Raw genomic sequence first — 22268 nt, forward strand, 5'->3', positions numbered from 1 at the left:
CCCAAAGAACCTGGCTCTTTTCTCTTCCCCTCTGAGTAAGACTTGGAAGGGCCCTTTCCATGCTGGCTGCCAGTCCCTGTTAATTTAGGACAGAGGAAATTTGCCCAAACATCTGCTCAAGGGACTGAAGTCCTTCATCTCATCTCAGTGCAGAGCAGCAGAAGCAGACTTGGTCATCTTGGGGCCTCTTCTGCTCTGGGCAGGTTTTCCCAGAGTCCCAGACCTGGAGGCTGGGCCGGGAGGTGGGTTGTAGACAGCTCGGCTCCATTGCTCGGGTTGCACGTGAGTCAATGTCTGCAGCGTCATTCCAGGTGCGTTCCCTGTCACTCAGGTCCCAGAAAAGATTCTTCACAAAGGGTTCGGCAGTCTCTCCTTGCAAGGTCTTTATGCTGGCAAGGCCAGTGTCTGGCTATGGGCCAAGCCCTGGGAAATCCTGAGGTCCCCTCGTTCCTTTAGTCCACTGGTGTTTACGGAGCACTCGTTACATGCCAGACAACAGTTCTGCTGGGATGAAGCAGAGAACGAGACAGGCGTGTCGCGCTGCTCTAGCAGGGGAAGGAGATGGAAAGCCAAGGGGCTGAGAAAATGAGATCAGAGGATGGAAGGGAATGGGGGGCAGATCAAGGGAGACCGGGAAGACCCTGGTCTGAGTGAGGTCTGCAGAAGAGCAAGTGTGGTTGTTGGGGACATGGAGACGGCTCGTGTGGCTGGAGGGAAACTGAGGAAGGAGGCAGAGTTCCCATCCCAGAGAGGTGAAGAACCTTGGGTTCTCACTTGGGAGCTATGGTGGGCCTGGCTAGAGCAGGGAAGGCATGTGGGTCTTGTACCATGGTCTAGCAACCTGCACAGGGCCCACTGTGCAGTGGGAGCTTGGTCGGTGTTTCTGGTCCACACCTGGCTTCCATCCAAGATGGCAGCCCCAGAGAGCCCCTGGGAGACGGGCAGATCAACAAGCAGTTGCAATATACTTTTTCCTCAGGAAAAAAGCTTTCTCTTAAAAACAAACAAACAAACAAATAAATAAATAAATAACACTAAAAAATGCACGCAATGTGGAGCCTCTGGGTGGTGCATTCAGTTTAAGTATGCGACTTGTTTCTGCTCAGGTTGTGATCTCAGGGCCCTGAGATCGAGTCCCACGTCAGGCTCCGTGCTCAGCCCAGAGTCTGCCTGAGACGCTCTCTCCCTCTCCCTCTGCCCTGACACCCTGCGCTCTCTCACTTTAAAATAAATAAAATAAATCTTTAAAAAAAAAAATGCATGCAGTGTACTTCCACCCAGGTTCTAGAACAGCGTTGTAGAAGATGTGGGTTCCTGGGCTGGTTTGTCCAGTCTGGCCGCAGCGGTGCGTGTTCCCTGAGTCTGCGCCACACACACTGGGCTGTGGTACTTACCAGTTCCTGCTTTTTAATAGGAAGGGGATACGTTTCCAGCACAAAGAATAAGGTCATTCTCATTGTAAGTGCTGCCCAGCGTTCTTAGACCTGATCTACCTGATTTTCCATACCTAAGCTGATGGGCATGTCATTACCGTAGCCCCCTGTCAGTGAATACTTTCTGTGGCCATTTTATCCATTCAGAGAGAGGTGCTGCAATGCAATGAAACAAAGAATGGGGACACCCACCAGAACACTTGGGTCAAGATGACCAGCCAGTTCATTCCCCCCAGAGTCAGACCTATGCGACACCAAATTCTCAAATAATCATAGCAGTACTCACTATGGGCTGAGCATTTTGCTAAGCATCTTACATATAATCTACTTGAATTTTTGCCAACTCTTTGAAATCAGTGAATGAACGCGACCGTTTTGCTTATGAGGAAACTAAGGCACAGAGAGGTTAAGCTACTACTCGAAGGCCACACAGCGAGTAAATAGCAATGATTGAGCTTGAACGTAGAGGGAGGTTGTTCAGGCAGAGAACCCTGCCAGCAATTATGGTGAGTTCCTCTGCCTCCTGGAAGCTCAATTCAGAGGATGGGATTAGCATGTTCTCTCCATGAAACCCCAGGACTTGTGTGCTACAGAAGGCAGGGTGGGGGAAGGGAAGACGAGCCTAGGGAAATGGTCTTGAGGTATTTTGCAAACCACACACTTCCCATGGAGACCAGTTCCCTTGAGTATGCCTTCCACATGCTACCTAAAATTGGGGATGGCAGTGTCAGCTTTCAGTTCCTCTTGGGGACTTATTTGTTGGGAACAACAAGGCTAGACTCTTAAAGCTGCCATCTGGGCTTCTGAGGCTTAAAGACAAAAGGAAGAAACTGGGCCCCTGGGTTTGGCTCATGATTTAGGGTTTTTTGTTTGTTTGTTTGTTTTTAAGATTTATATATTTATTTTAGAGAGAGAGAGAAGATGTGCATGCACTGGGGAGAGGCAGAGGGAGAGAGAGAGAGAGAATCCTAAGCAGACTCCCCGCTATGCGCAGAGCCTGGTCCAGGGATCCATCTCAAAAACCCTTGAGATCAAGACCTGAGCTGAAACCAAAAGTCAGATGCTTAACTGACTGAGCCACCTAGGCACCCCATGATTTAGGTTTTGATTTTTCATTTCTGTGAGCTGTCTTTCTTCTTTAAAGTTGAGGTCGTGGTGAAAAGGCACATCTGAAAGGAAAGGAGTTGGACACCGTGTCCACCCGCCTCCTCTAACAGACGCTGTCCCTTTGTGAATTCCCTCCACTCGTGTCCGCAGGCCAGGGTATTTATAATTTATAATTATAATCAGAGAAATGTGTATTATTTTCTGATTAAAATGTGCTTGTGGTTTTTTCAATAATGACACATTGTGGAATATATGCAAAAAATGATAAGACCGTATTGGAAAGAACGTGTTGCCATGAGCCATAATAATTCTGCTCACCACCATCTGCCACACATTTCTCCTATGCTGTGTGTCTGTTGGGAACAAATCTGTGGGGTACAGGTCCTATGATTGTCCCCGTAGTTTGGATAAGAGGCCGAGAGAGGGAAAGTGCCTTTTCTGAGCTTACACCGTGAATGGCCTGTAGTATGGCCTGTAGGGGGGATTAGGGGTTTTGTAATGCAGTGTGGCCATTCAAAATGAGATTTCACTAAAAATGCAGGGTTTCCAAGCTGGGTCTGTCTGCTCTGGGGTTTGGGGTTCACAGGAACGAAACAGCGCTGTGGTGCCACAGAGGGCAAGTCTGTTCTGGCCGCAGTACGTGCTGGAGATGGATGGGTTACAGTAGCCACGTACCTGAAGGCCCCACAGAGAGCCCTGGAGTGAACAGGCATTGCCCCCTCGACCCCACGGGCTTTTTCTTCCCTGACCTGCTGTCCAGAGCTCTAGGGACCATGCTGCGTGGAGGCCCCCCAGGCCAGGGGTGAGGCCACGGGCCGTCTGGCTGCATGGGCCTCTGGGGAAGTCCTGCCTGGTGGGTCCTGTTTGCTCTGCCTGGAGCCCAGAGGAAGGGGGCAGGAGGGAGGGAGAGTTTTTAGGTGAGTGGCTGTTATGGGGACATCCTTCTGCACCTGAATCTGGGGAAAACCCTGTGGACACCCTGGGGGCTGTCCTGGGCACATGGTCCTGATTCTGAAGAAAAGAAAGGTCAAGTCCTCAGAGCAAAGGGCCTAGGGTCTGGGAGGAAGGAAAGCTAGTTGTTTTCGCATCCTGACAGCCGGGGGTCCTTGCTGTGGGCGGGTGGGATACAGTAGCAAAGAAGGACGCTGACCAAGAGAATATTGGATGGTGGTGTTTTCTGGCCAAAATGTCAAGCATCCTTGGGGAAGACCTCAGATGCATCCCAGTGGAGGGGATCTGCAGAAACCTGACCCCCCCCACCCACGCCCATGTTGTGCAAGGCGGCACCTGCCTCTCTCAGAGGCCCCTGGGAGGTGGGGCATGGGAAGTAAAGGAGAGATGTGGGGGCTGGGGAGGCGGTGCTGTGGTTGAATGGGGAGCACAGTGCCGTCTGAAGAGGCCAGGGTCTTGTGTGGGTGTCCAGAACGGTCAGATCACGTGAATTTTTTTTTTTTTCTCTAAGAGCCAAGTCTGCATTTTTAGGTGAAATCTCATTTTGAAATGGCGGCAGCTAATGAAAAAAAACCTCCAAAAAAGCCACCCCACCCTACAGGCCACAAAACAGGCCTGGTCTCTAGGGGGAGGCCAATAGCTTTAAAAAAAAAAAAATCGTGGTGAAATATACAAATTACAATATTGATCCCTGTAACCATTTGTAAGCGAAACCTTCAGTGGCATTAAATCTCTCAGTGTGGTATCATCATTGTTACCACTATCACTTTTTAGTATATTTTTATTTTTCAAAACAGAGGCTGTGTCCTTATTAAATAGTAACCCCCTCCCACCCACCGTCCTCTCCCACGGCCTCTGGTAACCTGTGTTCTTCTCTCTGTGTCTGAATTTGCCAATTCTGTGTACCTTGGACTTGTGTGCTGCGGAAGGCAGGGTGGGGGAAGGGAAGACAAGCCCAGGGAAATGGTCTTGAGGTATTTTGCAAACCACACACTTCTCATGGAGACCAGCTCCCTTGAGTATGCCTTTCACGTGCTACCTAAAATTGGGGATACCTAAAATTGGATTACGGAATAGTGTCCCGCGTCGGGCCTGTTTCACTCAGCATGTGTGTTCAAGGTCAATCCTCCTTATAGCGTGGGTCAGAATTCGCTTCCCTTTGGAGGCTGGTCCCTGGTATGTCTGAGCAGACCACCTTGCATGGGTCCGATCGTCTGCTGACGGGCCTCGCCTTCGGAGAAGCATTCTGGCCCAGCAAGTGCTTAGATGATGGCGATCGTTTATTGCAATGATCTTAATTCCAAACGTGCGGACCATGGCTGAGCAGCAGGGTACGGAGTAAGGAAAACATGGCCATAGCAGGGGAGGCAGATGTAGGCTTTCGCGGGGAGACCCGTGGCAGTCGGGGGTTGCCTGGGGTGCCATGGGTGCTGTGAGCGCTGTGCTTTGGCTTCCCCGGGAGAGACGGCGGCTCAGTCTTGAGGGATGAGCCACCAGGAATGCCTGCCGTGTGTCCTTCATTCGCTCGGCAGAGGAGCTACAAGGGGATCGGAAACCACTCTATGTCCGTGGGAGAAGGAGCACGGTCCCAGGCTTGGCTGGGCTCGGATCTGGCTTCCCCACCTACAGCTCTGCCTCCCCCGGCCGGCCGGGGCCTGCGTGTCCTCGCCTATCAAACGGGGGTGATGATCAGACCTGTGGCAGAGGCTTTTGTGCGATTCGACCCGTCGATACCCGCAAGGCGTTGTGAGCCATGCCCTGCATGCAGACAGTGTTGGAAACAATAGCTGTTACTCCTCCTGGGGGTGGGGGCGTGCACATGGGGCCTGTGGAGGCTGGAACGGGTCGTGCAGGGCCTTCAAGGTGGCTGCACTTGCTCAGATGGTATCTGGAGGCACAGGGGGACCAGGGATGGGTTTGAGAAGAGGCTCATGAACCTTTGTGGCAGGTGTGACCTGGAGGACATCTTACCTGCTAGGACTTTCCCTCAGGCTCGTAGGAAGCTGGTCATGCTGTCTCTGCTTAATGACCTTGAGCTTTTCTCCTCAAAAGCATCTCTTTTGTTATTGGCCTGTGCCAGTTGTTGCTTAAGGGCTGTGATTTCATGACTGTCCACTTCCCGCCTTTGGACAAATCCCCGTGCCTTTGCTGGGCCTCAGTTTCCCCATCCGATGGTGCTGGGCTGGCTAATTCCTAAGCGTAGTCCCAAGCCCCTATGCACTGGGATTCTGGGGCTCCTGGAGGGTGGCGTTTTACTCATGGACACACACCGGAGATGGAAAAAAGGGGATAGCGAAGGAGAAGGGCTCCCTCTCATGTCTCTTGGGTCCCTGGACCAGGAGAGGAGACCCCGTGAGAGCCCTCTTCCTGCGGACGTGGCTTTCATCAGCTGCCATTTGGTGCTTTGTGTCTCTCTTGCTGGCACGAGTCGAGCAGAGAACTAGGGATGGAGACTATGGACCCAGCCTGATGCGTCCTGATCACTTCTCCAGCTGCTTCTCCCTTCCCTCCCAATTATGAGACTGCTGGGAGAGGTCCTTTCATTCCAGAGTGGGTCAGAGTCCTCTGGGGAAATGAGCTGAACTGAAGGAACCAGATATTACTGGAGACAGAACTCAGTTCAGCCAACGAGAGGCCGGGGAGGCGTGGCCCACCAGCTACCGACGCATTATTGTTCACTGTCCGTTGGCTAATTTCTTACGTGATCTTCTGACTTCGAGCTCAAGTTGCAGTTAGTCAGTAAAAATGCCCTTTTTGACATGGACCCACGCCTTGCTCATAACCACCACCTGAAAGACAGGCGTATGTTCCTGGTGGATGACTTTTGACCTATCTTTGGTAAAGGGATGAGAATTTTCTCTGATTGGTTCTGTCCAAGGCCTTTCGCATGGAATGTACCATGTCTCGATGACCTAATTTCAAATTCCTTGATGTCCGTCCATCTGTCCCTTCTTGCCTTCTTTGGAGCAGTGGCTGACGTTGGCTCTTGGAGCTGCTGACATTCTGGAATGCGTGCTTGGACAGGAGATATTTCTAGACACCTGCAGTGTGTTGGGTGTTGGGGAGATGGTGGTGACTCGAACGTGGTCCCTGTCATCATGAGAGTTGGTACTTTGATCACATTTTCCCTCTTCCTTTTCGACAGAAACCCCGGTCTCCCTTAGTCATTTCAGGAATCTAATAGAGTTCTAAGGCGTGACTTGCAGACACTCTCGTTACTCTGGACTCCAACTAGCTCATTGCCTGTGTGTCATTTAGATCGTCTATACCGCATCAGCTTTGGTAGCAATCATAGGACTTTATTAATTATTATTTGGGGAAATATGTTCTATACTAAGAATTTCAAATAATGCTTGGAAACCAGATTTCTTTGGGTGAACCTTATGAGCCAAGACCATCTAGATTCATATCTAACCTAGCACTGAAGATGTTAATAGTTATGCTTAAAACAGGGGAGAAGGGTTCTCTGGCCAGATGCTGGAACATGATTCTTACCCCAGCTCACTTTGGAGAGAGATACTGTGTGTGAGCACATTAAAGGCTCTGAGAAGTCCTGCAGTAAAGAAACCCATTTGACATTGACTCAGCATTTTCCAGATGCTTAATAGTTTTAGAATTTGTTTCCCGTCCTCATAAACCCGTTTAATATTCCTCAGAGCCAGCGTTCCACAAAACACCCTGGAAACACTTGTGGAAATGATTTGTTTCAGCCGAAAATGGCCCAATGGCCAATGTAGGTGGTCAGAAGAAGAAATCTGTTATTTGCAAATGCAGAGTTTTGTTTGGCCCAACTTGTTGGCCCCAAACTGAGGAACTAGTGCTCTTCTCCAAGGAAGGAGAGTTCACTCCTGAGCAGAACCTCTCATCAATTCTTGCAGTGAGTCATGTGAAATCCAGACTATTGACTGAAAGGTGGGGGGCGGGCTCCTATGTTTCCACCCTCTCCCAGGACTCACAAGTCAGGACATTGTTTCAGGCTCTTCGGGCAGACTATGCAAACCGCCTGTATTCTCAGACAATCAAGAAGCCATGTCGGGGGCAGCCAATGATCTGTAACAGGCCGCTGTGACCGTCCTGGCATGGGCAGGACACTTTGGAAATAGGACTTTGGTTGAACAAAGCATAGAGTGAAGTATCATGTATAACAGTTTTGCTTTTTTTTTTTAAAGAAAGATGTAAGAGACGTCCAGATGTAAGAGCAGCGGGAGGAGGGGCAATTTCTGTTCTTTTCCATTTCCTAGTTAACCTACTGGTGCTCAATTTTCTATTGTCGACATATGTTCCCTTTGGAAAAAGAAATATACACATATATAAATAAAAATACATGTATGTTCAAATAGACACATATAAAAAATATGTATACATCTTGCTGAAATGATAGAATGCATAAACCAAGATAAATGTAAGTTGGTGAGTTTGGGTCTTCCATCTTTGGTTTCTCATCGTTCCTTCAAAGTGTGTCCTTTTTTAATCTTTCCAGATGGGCAGCAAATTTGGGAGATGGAAGCTACGGTGGATAAAGACAAGAGCCAGCCCGTAAGCACCTGGACAAGATGACTGAGCGCCCCGTCATGTTCCCCTCCCACCTCCCTGTGCTCTCTTTCCTTCTTTTTTCCCTCCTTCATCCAAGTCCCAGTGCTTTGGAGCTAACAGGCACTCAGTAGGTATTAAATGGGCACATCAGTTGAACATTTCTTGAGCACCAGGCCCTCTGATTTGTAACCGGGGCATCATAACAGACTTTGGTAGAGTAAGTGGCAATCCTTTCTTCACCTGCAGCTGGAAGGTCAAGTTCCCCCTAGATAGAATCTCACCTGTAAATGTACAGAACTTGTCTTGACTCCTTTGAGAGGAGCTGGCCTGATGTGCTTGGGGCCTTGCGTAGGAATGTGGGCACTGTTGCAGTTAAGTTGATGATAGCTCCTTCCTTCCAGAACATGCTTTTTGTTGAGATCCCCGAGTATCGAAACAAGCACATCCGTGCATCGGTGAAGGTGAACTTCTACGTCATCAATGGGAAAAGGAAACGAAGTCAGCCTCAGCACTTTACCTACCACCCAGGTAAGGAGTCTTCTCTGGAGGCCCCTTTGGTGTTGAGAGACAGCCCAGGCATGCGGTGAGGACACATGAGGTCTGCTCCCAGCTGGATGACCTTGGGCAGGTGACTTAACCTCTCTGAGCCTCCATTTTCTCATCTGTCAAATGGCACCTTCCTTATAAGACGTACAGAAATCAAATGCATGTGAAGTTCTTAGCACAGTGCATGGTAAGCAGGTATGAATGATACTGACTAGTGTCTACATTTTTCTTTGAGGGGTGGTGCAGACGAGGAGGGAGGCAGGCTTGGACTTGATCAACAACAGAGTGTTGCAAGGCTGATGACGCCTGTCTGTGCCTTAGATTTGCTCCTGATTGAGGGATTGAACATTCCCCGAAACCTGCAGGGTTCTTAGTGGACCCCACAGTGGGTTGTCGCCCTGTAGCCCTGTGGATTCCTGGGTAGACAGCCAGGCCTGGGGGGTTCTCATTTCCACAAAGCACTACAGCTTCCCAAGGCTGACACAGGACTACTAGCCACCCTTCCAGGACCGGAAACCTGTAACGTGAGGCAATCACTTAGCGTATAATTGCCATCCTGTGACAGCGTCATGGGCTGCCTCTGGGCTGCCAGAAGCAGGAGACCAAGGGGACTGTCCTGGGAGCCCAGGCTTGGCGGGGTTTGGCTTGGGTGGAGGGCGTCCAGGGGTTTGTCTGGTCGCTCTGGCCGTCCACCATCCCAGGACTGACGTGACATGCCGTGAGTGTCAGGAGCCTGCAGGGGCCCAAGACTATGGGAGACAAACTCTGGGAAGGTTCTAGACTGCAGATCAATGATCCTTTTAAACATAGAGGTTTTCCATTGTGTTCCACAGCACTTTCACCTCGTGCATGTGGTTAGGAGACCTCCCTGGGCCTGGCGTTGGCCCCTGCCCTTCTGAGCGTGGCCTGAGTGAGAATTCAGTCCCCCAGGTCATCCAGGGACTGAGATGATGGTCTTTGAAGGGCATCTCGAGAAATGATTCCTGGTTGGTGTCCAAGCTGCCTTTGGCTCTAATGGCCAAACCTCCTTGCTGCCTTGACTTCCTGATGCCTGGCGGATCCCCAAACTTGATTAGCGTCAGTCCAGTGAGGAGATAGGGTCCTCAGCTCCTGGCGCTGGCAATGTCTTAGGAAAGGATGCTGGAGGAGGACAAGCTCTGGAGACTGTCCTAGGTGGGGAGAGAAGCAGCAACGGCACCAGTGCTGATTGTGGGAAGATGATTATAGTAACAACAGCAAGCATTGAGCGCTTACTGTATGCCAGTCTCTGCGCTAAGTACCTTTCACACATCTCATTTCATCTTCCCAGCAACCCCATGGAGACAGGCAGTGTGCTTGTTACTGCCACATAACCGATGGGGAAACTGAGGCCCTGGCCAGCAGGTCTTTCCCCCACAATACTACAGGACTAAGGGGATCGATCCACCACGATTTGGTCATTTTCTTTTTCCCGAAAACATCTGAGTGTCAGTTGAATGATAAGTGCTGTTTTAGGTGCTTAGGGACACGGCATTGAACAAAACAGACTGGAAAAATCCTCCCTTTCAGGTGCCGACAGTCTAGTGGGGGCGGGCTGTTCAGATAATAAGTAAGCACAAGAAAGATATAGAATATTTCCAGTGGTGATAAACATTACCAAGGACAGCAAGCCTGGAAGGTGGGTGTGAACCGCTAAGGCAGAAGGACGAGGGGGATATAATTTTCAGTCAAGCCTTCCTGTCCAAGCTCTGCCCCTGGGAAAAGCCTGAGAATGTCCCAGAGCCGAGACAGGGCTGAGACCTACCAGCGGCCTTTCTGCTCCTGGAAAGACCTGCGGTTCCCAATCATCGTCTGGGGTCCAGTTTCTCCCTAAGACAATTACATAGGGAGGCTCTGGTCCAAGGCTAAGATGTGACCGAGCCCAAGAGTCTGCTCCCATCTACTGGGACCCCCAAGACCACGCTCCTTGCTGCAGCCCACTGATCCCGTGTGCACCCCCACAGCTCACTAAGACGGGTGCACCCCGTGTGCTTCTCTCTCTCTCCCAGTCCCAGCCATCAAGACGGAGCCCACCGACGAGTACGACCCCACCTTGATCTGCAGCCCCGCGCATGGGGGCCTGGGCAACCAGCCTTACTACCCACAGAACCCGGTGGTGGCTGAATCCCCCTCCTGCCTCGTGGCCACCATGGCGCCCTGCCAGCAATTCCGCTCGGGGCTCCCGTCCCCTGACGCCCGCTACCAGCAGCAGAACCCGGCGGCCGTCCTCTACCAGCGGAGCAAGAGCCTGAGCCCCAGCCTGCTGGGCTACCAGCAGCCGGCCCTCATGGCTGCCCCCCTGTCCCTGGCGGACGCCCACCGCTCCGTGCTGGTGCACGCCGGCTCCCAGGGCCAGAGCTCCCCGCTGCTCCACCCCTCCCCGGCCAACCAGCAGGCCTCGCCGGTGATCCACTACTCGCCCACCAACCAGCCGCTGCGCTGCGGCAACCACCAGGAGTTCCAGCACATCCTGTACTGCGAGAACTTCGCGCCCGGCCCCGCCAGGCCCGGCCCGCCCCCCGCCAGTCAAGGCCAGAGGCTGAGCCCGGGCTCCTACCCCACAGTCATTCAGCAGCAGAGCGCCACCAGCCAAAGAGCCACCAAAAACGGGCCCCCGGCCGGTGACCACAAGGAAGTGTTACCCACAGGAGTGACAATTAAGCAGGAGCAGAACTTGGACCAGACCTACTTGGATGACGGTAAGGCACTTGTTTCTTTATCGTTGCCCGTAAGGATGGGGACCCCACAGCATCCCCCCTTCCCCCAGCGGGTGCACTGGGAGCCTGGGTATCGTCCTTCCCGACTTTGGACCTCTGTGTCCCCCTCTTTAATTTAAGGGGGGTTGAAGAAGAGAACCTTTAATGGCTCACCCGACCCTGGGCACGCATCCTTTGTCCCACAGGACTTTTGGGGCAGTTGGTAAGAGGTTTAGGGTTTCGCTACAACCAGTGCGATAGAAAGAGCAAATGAGGGCAGTTCTGGCCGAAGGAGTGTCCCCCGGGTCATGAACTGGGGTGGTTTAACGGCCACCACTGTCTTTGTATTGCCAAGTGGAGACCAAGAATAGACCAACTGAGAGGAAGGAAGGCGAACCTTTTATTCCCATAGAGGAAGAAAGTCCTGCTTCTTGATAGCTCTCTTTTGTGCATTTGGGGGAGGGGAGCATAGAAAGGGAAGGAGCAGGCCTGCTGCAAAGCTGAGCATGAATGGGGGGCTCGCAGGCAGGCTCCGGGCATATCTGAGCCGTGAGCCCGTGGAACAGAGTCGCATTGAGAGGTGGGGAACAGCGGGCTTCCGTTGTGGTGAGCCCGGCTGCTGGGGTGGATGGGCCAAAGGAAAAGACTCAGGGAGGCTTTGTGTGAGTCTGTAGGTGCCTGAGCTTGCGGGCAGAGGGCAGCGGGTCGGGGCGGGGGGAATGGGGGACCCACTGGAGGGTCGGTCTTGGCAGAGTGGCTGTGTCTGTCACTGGGCAGTGACCCTGGTCTGGGATCTCAGGGAGGAGGGGCCAGCTCTGCTGGAGGACTCCCCTGGGATCTGCTAGGCACCGAGAGGGTGGGGCCAGCAGAGTAACCCCTCCCCCCGCCACCTCCCCGCCCCTCCCCCCACCCCTGGAGCGCCAGAGTCAGGAAAACAGGTGGTGTGAGTTTCTTAGTAGAATGAAAAACTACACCACCTACACCACCTACACCACCGGCAGCTTGGGATTCACCTTTTACAGGCGGCAGCACCTGATATACCCTGAAACGTCAATTACTGCAGAAAATTTACTCTTGGGAACCCAGCCAAGTGATAGGAAGTAAGGCCAAAAACTTCAGAATGGCCACGATGGTTGGTTCTCGTAAAAACCAGACACCGAATATCACTTTGGCGGCAGGCATCCTCTGGTACTCGCTCAAAGACTATTGACTTTTCCTTTTTTTGCAAAGTTTTGACAATCTGGGTGATCTGTGGGTTCGGGGACTTCTGGTAGTTTCTACATCCTCTCGCTAGTAAAACTAGTGATCGCAGACTTCCCCCAAGTGCATCAAGCAAAGATGGCTTGGGCCACTTAGAGGGTCAAACTGCCCTTGCCAGGCCGAGCGCTGGGTGTGGCCATGTTAATAATTGATCTGTCTCATCCTGAATGTTCCAGACACAGGTTGGGGGAGGGTCACTGTGCTCGGTTGTGAAAGGGAGACCCACGTGCACTCTATCCTTGAGCAACTTACACTCCAGAGGGTGGAGATAAAATTTTGGTTGCTTATTTGAAAGGGGGCTGTCTTGTAGAAAATCCGTTTCATGCAGAATGCCTAATGCGAGCAGATAAGTGAGATGTGGCTGTAACCAGACCCCTCTCCATGCACACGCTTGGGGGGTGTATCAGGGATGAGGTGTTTTCTAAGTAACTGATGCCTGAGCAGGCCTAGGTAACATCCCCCCGCCGACTCTTGTCTGGTGGTTGGTTTGGTCTCCCAGAGCTGCACAGGTGCTGGCATCTCCTACCTGTCTGTCTTTCCACCTTAAAGACAAATGGTAAGGGTCTCCTTTGGAGATGGCGACTTAGTCCGTGCCCGGGCTCTTAGGGATCCATCAGTATCCAGGTGGTCATGACTGTCCTTCGAGGGTCCATCATAGCCCCAGACTCAAGAGGTGCTTCCTGTTTTCATAGAAGTCTGAGTTGCAGACAAAGCAGCAGATGATGACAACCTTTAGGGCCTCCTAAATGCCTTTCTGAACACAGGCAGGTTCAAAGTCCTGGTGAAAGTGAGCTCTTGGCAGATCAGTAACATGAGTCAGCCCTAAGGATGTTTTGGAGAACTGCGTGTGGTGAAATTGCTTCTCCTGTTGGAGACTTTTCTTAAGTACTTTCTGTACAAGCCCAATTCCATGGGATTTTTAGGAGATGTGCTCTGAAGTGAAGGTTCTGTGGCTTAAAAAGGTGAAAAAAATTCTGTAAAACCAAGTTTTTTTTCTTTTGAAATTGTTTACTGCAGGACTTCTCAGTGCCTTTACTGCACCTGTGGACATTATCAATCTCTAAAACAAAGGATGTAGTGCTTCCCAGAATTACTCAGCCACACGCAAGAGAAGTGTAACTCCAGGGGTGCTGTTCACACTGCATTTTATTATTCTGTCTGTGAATGGAATCCTGGGGTGGTTCTACCCCAGGAATGTTCCCCAACATTCTGAGGAAATAACCTTGAGGGAATTTTGGAGTTCAGAAGCCCAGCACTTCCCCCATCCCATACGCCTGTGTTCACGCTTCTGAGTTCTTTGGTTTCATGTGGGGCCAGAGCAGGACAGGGCAAGAAAATAATTTCTACCTGTGTGGCTTCCAAAAGGCAGCAAGGTGGCTGCTAGGTATGTCCAGTGCTTGACCAGGAGTGTCCCCCAAGACTCTGAGCAACGCAGGATGGGCCAATATGGCCAGCTGTGCCCCCTGTGGGCCCCAGACAGTACCACCACTGCAGCTCCCAGGATGGGGGTGTGCCCTTGGTTTCCCAATTGCTGGGATTTCAGACCCCTCCAATGGAACGTTCTCAAATTCCACCGTTGGCTTCGTGGATGTGGGATTCCAACTTCTCAGTTGATTTTGCATTGATTTCTGACAGACAAACCGGAAATCCCTGGGTCATTTCTCTAGCCTGGTTGGGAGACATCCCAGGTTGAGAAGCCCATTTTCTGTGCCTTTCTCGGATTATACCGGGGGGCCTTGCCCACGAAGGCCACATCTGGCAGCCCAACCAGGAATCAGCGTGTGCTTTTAGTGTGCGGGGATTTCTCATATGCCCTTCGAGAGAGCGTGCTTGAGTTTTTCAAGGGTCAAGGGAAGGTTCCTTGAGCTGGAAAAGGAAGGGGTCACCCGCAGACTCGGGTCCAAACACAAATCATCTTCGAAGTTGAGTGCCACTCGGCTGTGATCCCTGGGCGCCCCCACGTTTGGGTGTCCCCCTGACCCTTCACGCATGGTCTAGAGTGTCCCGCATGGGCGTCCCCCAACGCCGTCATGTTGCATTCCTGCACGTAGACTGTCTGACTGGGCCCCACTTTTTCTTGGAACTCCGAAAGGCAGCTTCTGCTTTCCCTCCTCCAAGGACTTGAGACATTTTCGAAAAGTCTCATTTTGAACTGGCAATGGAAGTAGGTTTCCAGAGCCACGTGCGTCCCCACTCGTCCCTCTCCCTTTCCTCCTCCCACAGCAGGCTCTTAACGTAGTTCTTCGGAAAGGTAGGCTTTGCCCATGCATTCCCTTGTCTTTTCTCTTCTTGTCCCTAGAACTTCCTTGTTCTGAAGTCCCTGATTTTACCTGGAAAACACCAGCAGTGAATGAATCCTTCCCTCCTTCCCTTCCAGCCTCCAGCCTCTTTCCTGCTGGACTTTCCTGCTGGTAGGCTTCCCTCCTTCCCTCTGTCTCCTCCATCCTGACCCTCCTGCCCTCCCCCTGCACCTCTCTCCCACCCCTAGGTAGTGATTGGTTACTGACTCTGTGCCTGGCACTGTTCTGGGACTTGGGTACACAGGCGAACAAGTCAGATGAAGTCCTTGCTCATGGGGTAAATTTTTGGTAAAGAAGACATACATTAGTATGTAAGGTAATAAGCATATTTCAGATGGTGATAAAAAGCCATGAGGGAAATTGCACAAGGATAGGAGTGAGAGTGTGGCCAGATGGGGGTGTTGGCCCCTGAGACCCAGTGCACAGAAAGGTTGATGTGGGGAGGTGGGGACAGCAGGTGAGGGCGGGGACAGCAGATGGGGATGGGGACAGCCTGTGGGGGTGGGAACAGCAGGTCGGGGTGAGGACAGCAGGTGCCGGCAGCTAAGAGGGCAGAGGAATGGGCCAGCATTGGCCGGGTTTTTCGCAGTGCCATATGATTTGATTTACCTTTTGAAAAGGTGACTCTGGCTGTGTTTGGAAAATGGACCACAGGGAGGCAGGAGTTGACCAACAGGGGCTTTGCTTTCTTTTGGTCGAAGCCAGATACAAACAGTGACAGTCTCGCAGCAGGCAGGTTATGGAGGGGTGACGCATTTTACAAAAGGTTGCCTTACGTGTCCTCTCATTAGTGCGATTATTTAAAATGTGACTGAAATTGTCAAGACGGGATTAGTTCCAAAGTAGCGCTTGCTTTGCTGGCCTGGAATGACGGGGTTGGGGGTGATGCGGGGTGACTGAGCCCCATCAGCCCCGGGCACTTGGATCTGGCAGGTAGGGAGAGTGTGTGCCGCGCAGGCCCAGGCAGGGGAGAGGCGTGGACGGGCTCTGGCTGGGTGCCACCGTGGGCACAGTCTCTGCAGAACCAGGGGCTCTCAGGTCACCAGGCCATCTCACCGCAGGCTCTGGGTGGTGGCCCTCTGCCATCCGCCTCGGGATTCAGCCACAGATGAGAGGACTCAGGGACAATGGGAGACTTGGGACACAAAGGAGTTCCTCGATCCCATCCTGGAGAGATGTCGGAGAGAAAGGATGCGGTCTCGGTGATGCTTGAGCCTCACCGAGGGTGAGGACGGCGGATGGCATGTGCATGTGTGCATGTCGGTGGGTGTCCCTCCAGGTGCCAGGAGCTCAGACCAGTCCGGTTTTGGATCTGCTTCTCTGGCCTTTGTGTGAACTACTTAAGAAATAATTTATTGAAATACATTGAATGAATCTGAATCTCTCGCTACATATTTAAATGTCGAGACCTATGCACGTTCAGAAGTGAGTCACATACTCCGAATGTCACCAGCTGGGCCACCCACGGGATTACCACCTGGACCCTGCCTAGCACCCCAGAAGTCCCTATGGGTACCCCCTCCTCTGTCCCATCCCCCAGCGTGGCCACTCTCCTGCCCTCTGACCCCAGAGATTCGTTTCGCCTTTCCCTAGAGAAGGAAGTCATACAGGGGCGCTCCCGTGTGTTGGCTGCTCGCATCAGCCGCGGGCCCGGGCCACCTGGAGATGCCGTTGGGCATAGCTGGGGTTCGCTCCCTCATTGCCGTGGATCATTCCATCCAGGGAATCGCCTGTAGGCTCTGTACCCGTGTTTCTGTCGACGGACCTTTGGCTTGTTTCCAGTTTCATGAATCAAATTCCTATGATCTCTTCTTCGGGTGCCCACCCACAAGGTCAGGAAGAGACCCTTGCCAGACACCCTTCCTGAGTGGGTGTACCCATTTATCTGCCCGCAGCAGGGCACAGGCGGCCCATGAGGGTGTGGTTCATTCCATATCTCCTGACCTTGGGATCTGCCTTCACGGCTGAACGTGCCTGGTGGTGGGGGTCCCAGGCTGCAGACCCCCGCCTCTGCTTTCTCACCCGTGAAAAGTCCACCTCTCGCTCAGATGCTCAAAGTGCCAAAGACTCATGAAGATCTGAACTTGGGAGTTGCTGGCCAAGGACATAAGACTCCTGAAGGACGTCCAGCGCTTCCTCTGGGCTCCATTAATAATAATCGTGACGATCAAGGTAGCTCTGCTTCTCCTCGAGTTTCTCCTGGCGCCTTCTCCAGGCTTACCTGTATCTGGGCCACTGTGGCCTTTTTTTGTTTGACAAGAATACTTGATGCAAGAAGCAAGTGGGAAAAGCCTCGGCGGCAGCTCTGGTCTGTGACCGGCTTTCCGAGAGCAAAGACACGGTGTAGCTGTTCTGCTCACCTTGGGGGCCAACACAGTCCCACGTTCCATGGTCCCAGGCTCCCTCCCCGCCCAGGGAAAGACCTGGCAGGGAACGTGAGCACTGCGGGCTGACCGAGGGAGGTTAGGTGGTGGGGGATAGCTCCCTTTCTCCCTTTGGGAGAGCCACTCGGGCACAGTGGGAAGGGCTGTCCGCAGCCCACGGAATTCTCCATGGAGGAGAGTTCGGGCTGGCAGGCAGTGCAGGACCGGAGGGTCAGTCCCCCTGCAGAAACCGGGCAAGCTGGTGATCTGCCCTCATGCCGTCTGTGTTCTGCGTTTGGTTTTGCTTTCATCCTCCCCTTGCCTTGTGCCAGCTGTCAGTGTTTACTCGGCGCGACTCCCGATGACATGAGACACCAGGTTTGACTTGTGACCTTGGGGGGCAGGTTACTGCCTGGCTGTGCCCCCATCTCCCTCTCTATCCCGTGCAGACGTTCGTCCCTCCTCCCTCCTCCCTCCTCCCTCCTGGGGCTGCCGTTAGAAGGAAATGAATGGGTTCGTGCTAGAATGATGTTTGGCACAAAGTAACTCTCCATAAATGTTAGCTGCCGTTTTTGTTCAGGAGTTAACACGGCTTACATTTTTATAAAAGTGTATTTGCATAGGAGAATAAAAAATTGGCTCTTTTGGTCTTTGGAGATGAGGACCCTTAGGCCCTGTCCCCCTGCATGGCCCGGGCTCAGGGGGCCCTTCCCAGGCTACCTTCTGGGGACCTCGTGATGTGTGCCTGTGTGAGGAGATGATGCCATCTGTCCAGGGACTGCAGGAAAGGCGGGTGAGCATGGCCCCTGCTCTCCTCCCCTGGCAGAGTGTGGCCCAGTGGCCCAAGTTTTGCTAGTTGTGCCACTGGCAGAGGAGCCAAGGGAGTTGGAAGCTGGACACACCAGCGCGTGAGAAACCGGCCAGGGAGGAGTGGACAGAGGGACGTGCAGAAAGGGAGGAAGGAGCAGAGGGGACTGGCACAGCTTTATTCAGCAGGTCAGGAATCTTTCCAGGGACTGCCCGGTGCCCATGGCAAGCCTGTGACAAAGCAGCCCCTGGAGGGAGAGGGGAGAGGCGTGCACAGCCCATGGTCAGCCTGGTGCTACCAAGAGTAACCCTGGGGCCCGGCCGCTGCCTTGGCCCCGGGAGGGCTGGGTGCAACACGGGGATGGTGCCTTCTGATGACGCCACAGGGATGCCTCGAGCGGTGCCGGTGCCATGGATCAGGGCGCTGCTGTTCACCAGAAACCAAAGCCAAGTTTAATTCACACAGGCCGCCCTTAGTGGGCGTCAACAGAGTCCTGCCCCGCTGAGGTCTTTGGTCAGCGTTCTTTTTTAAAGTTCATTTGAAGATGCTTGTGTTTTATTTAGGCAATGTGTTCACATGCTTTAAAAAAACATATAAAAAGATCTATGCTGCGCAGTCTTGCTCCCATGTCTGCCCTGCCCCCTCTCCTGCCTTCTGGAACAGCCTTTCTCAAACTCGCTTCGCCACCACCCTCTCCGGCCAGGCTGCTCTGGCTGCTCTTTCCTGTCAGCGCCGGCATGACTGTCAGTCCCGCAGACACACCGTCTGTCTGGTTATGTACCGTGGCCCTTCGCAGGGCCACACACTTATAATATATAAGGTTTCTTCACTCCGTAAGATCCGGTCTTCACCCGCTTGGAAATGCATGCTCTAGAGTTCATGTACTCACAGGCAGGGGCAAATACATCTTCCTGTTTTCCTCCTCCTTCTAGCAGATCAGCTCCCAGGCCCCCCTGTCCCCCGTGGATGGGGAGTTGGGCATCTCCTGTACAAGCAGCACCTGCAAATCTGTCACCCGCTGAAGGGACTGGTGTGCCAGGGACTGGTTTTCAGGAATGGGAAGGCTGGTCTGAGGGTCCAGCATGGATTTGGAGGGCCTGTGGGGTGGAGAGTTCCAGGCTTTCTTTCATTCTGGCCTCACCTCCTCCCTCTTTCTTGGCCCCAATTCTGAGGGCTCGTAAGACTGGAATAAAGGAGCCTCCTCCGAAGGAAAGCACTTCGGCCAGGACCTGGTAAGCATGGTGAGTGCTCAGTAGTGAACCGGAGGCTCCCCCCAGCCCCACCATCATTATCATCAGTTCTGGGCCAACACTATGGTCTGAAATATGTGGGTCCCCACAAAATTCACATGCTGAGACCTAACCCCCAAGGGGATGGTATTAGGAGGTGTGGCCCCTGGGAGGGGCTTTGGGCATGAGAGCAGAGCTTCCTGAAAGGGACTGGTGTTCTCATATGCGAGACCCCCCAGAAGTCCCTAGTTCCCTTCTGCCGTGTGAGCTTACAGGGGAAGGAGTCTGTCTATGAGGAAGGGCCCCGCCTCAAGTGGTGTCTCGATCTTGGAACTTCTTGGCCTCCAGAACCGTGAGACATAAATCCTTGTTGTTTCTGAACCGCCCAACGGCTCGTCTGTTTCAGCAGCCGGAATAGACTAAGACAGCCACGCAGGTGGTCAGCGCCGGGCTGGGCTTTGAAGAAGAACCCAGAGGCTGACTCAGCCTGTGTCCTTGCGACCTTGCTAGGCGACGTCTTGTGAATTCAGCAAAGGATATTTAAGAGTCTTACTAGAAAATTCCAAAGCCCAGGAAACTGCTTGCCTAGAGAAGAGCCCTCAACGTTTGCGAGAACCGCTGCTGGAAGATGAGCTGATGGAGCCCACGGCAGGTCTGCGACCCTCTCTTCCAGGAGAGGGAGCATCTCGGAGGTACCTTCCTAGAGGCGACTTTACTTTGCCCCTCTTGCTATTTCCTCACCTTCTAAGAACCTCAGATTTCTCTCGCTGGGCCCCTTAGGTGTCCTTTGATCCCCAGTGATGTGTCCTCTGCATCGCTTGCTCGTGTAAGTAACAAGGAGCCACCGTCCAGCAGAGTCCAGACCCGGAGATGCTCAGCCATCTTTTTAAAATTCTGCAGCGCAGATGTTTCCGAAGGAATGTGCTCTTGCGTTTCAAGGTCAAGAGCTACCAAACCACAAGAAAGTCCATTCTCAGACTTGCTGTCCACTCAGCCTGCATTCCGGGGCAGCGTCTGACCCATAGCGAGCAGACAGGGCCCAGTAAAGAGGACCAAGAGAGACGTCACTTGGTGTCGTCCGATGGCCCCACAGTCACCCCACCCAAACCCACGCTTTTAACTGTTCTGAGTCATTTGCGCAGCTCTTGTTTCTACCTCCAAGTGAGGTTATTGTCTTGCGGTAACAAGTAAATATCCTTGTGCAGGAATAAGTGATCGGTAAGATGAGATTTATGGGTAGATCAGCACCCAAACCTGCTTTGAAAAGCTCTTCTCTGTTTTCAGGCTTACTGGCAGAGGGTGCAGAAGTGCTGAAGCTCACTTCCTCCCTAGCCGGCGGGCTGGGCATGCCCAAAGCCCTGCTCTTTGCAGGGCGGCACAGGGACCGCTGTGAGCACCCTTACGCGGAGGGCCGTGGTTGTCATGGCCCTTCAGTGGTCCCAGGCCACAAGCCAACACAGTCCCGAATTTTTGCATTAAAAATTACGAAACTTCTCAGTATCTGTTCTAGCCGTCACTTGTCTCTCTCTAGAAAAGTAGAACTTGAAAAGCAATTCAGTTAATTGAGTTAATGCGTGGCTGCATATCAGATCTTCTTTTAATGCTGCCTTTTTCTCTGTACTCCCTACCCTCTTCCCCACCAAGAAACCCATTTCAGATAAATAGTAAAGCTTTATTTACCCAGAAAAAAAAAAAAATCTTTTTATGAAGAAGCCCTGGTTTCACTCCATTCTGTAGAGCTAAGATCTGGGTGCATGTTGTTTTTGTGGCCTTTGGGAATAATTCTGGACTCTTTTCGTGCCCTGGGCTCATTCAGCTTTATTTCAGCACGAATTTTCTTTTACTTTTCATGCTCTCAGGAAAAAAGAGGGGCTTTGTTCTCAGGGAATGATGAAACCATGTCTCTGGCCCTTCTCCACCACATTCTTGACACCTCTTTAATCTGTTAAACCTGAGGATCTGGTGAAGCCAAGCCTGGGCCCATAAAGGCAAGGCTGCAGCCTGTTTTGTCCATCCAGGATGTCAGGAGTCTTGCCCTGGGCAAAGTCACCAGCAAACCGAGGCTCGAGATTCAGGAACAAAGTCTGTTTAGGTCCTCAGCGAGCAGTCCTGCCACTTTAAGGCTTCGGGATGCCATCTGGCTCTTCTCTTTCAGTGGCCATGAAGCGGGATCTCTGGCAAACCAAAATGGAGCGCTTCCTGGTCATTTTACCCTGGACGCTGAGCACCCTGACTTGATTTTATGATGGGATCGTCTGTTGCAAGTGGTTTGGACTTAAGTCCCAGGCGTTCTGCAAACCAGCAAATGGGGTGCATCTGAAGCCTGTTAGTTCCACCATCCCAGGAAGGTTGAAAGGACACTCCCTGGTTGCTAGTTTCCAAAATTCTGGACAGAGTGGAGGTTCTGTTGCATAAGCTGACTTATGTGGACGCCGCCTTCGAAATGTTCCGCAGCCGGTTCTTATAGATTTCTGGAAGTTGATGGTGTCTTTTTGAATTTTCAGCTTTCCTGGATGCCTAAAAAAGAATCGACCCAAAGTTGATTAATGCACCCTTTCCACTTCTCGCAGATGGATCGAGTTGTGGTCTGCTTCAGTACTTGTACTAGGGGCGGCCAACTGCTGTTTCGTGGGCTCCATTTAGCCTGAAGATATTTTGTTTGGCCCGCACAGTATTTTAAAAAATATTTGGATTAGATGCCAACATTTAAAAACCGGGAGATTGCACATAAAAATACAGATTTCAGGCTTTCCTTGGAAAATCCAAGAATCGGCTGCCCTGGGCCCCACGCTCTGCGTGGTGGCTACCCGGAATCAAAGTCAAGGCTGGCCTACTGTCGAGACCACCTCCGTTAGATCACATACCTGCGTCATCTGCAGCCCCACCCCCCTTCCCTCCTGTCTCCTGAAGATGGACGGAATGCCGTTGTGTTTTGCCATCAAGCTTGTACTGTTGTTCTTCTCGTACTTGGCTGACCTCACTCAGTCACGGTTTCTTTCTGATCTGTTAAGGATCTGTTAAGGA

The 22268-nt window shown here is 52.3% G+C and overlaps 1 protein-coding gene across 1 annotated transcript in view; it reads left to right on the forward strand.

Moving 5' to 3' along the window:
- Positions 1–22268, forward strand: part of NFATC2 (nuclear factor of activated T cells 2) — a 136265-nt gene that overhangs the window by 87263 nt on the left and 26734 nt on the right. Inside the window, 3 exon segments of the mRNA XM_032878965.1 lie at positions 7972–8027; positions 8426–8552; positions 10598–11287. Of these exon segments, the coding sequence (XP_032734856.1) occupies positions 7972–8027; positions 8426–8552; positions 10598–11287 (873 nt within the window).

The sequence above is a fragment of the Lontra canadensis genome, unplaced genomic scaffold (assembly GCF_010015895.1).
Source record: "Lontra canadensis isolate GAN:19392208 unplaced genomic scaffold, GSC_riverotter_1.0 scaffold65, whole genome shotgun sequence".
NCBI lineage: Eukaryota > Metazoa > Chordata > Mammalia > Carnivora > Mustelidae > Lontra > Lontra canadensis.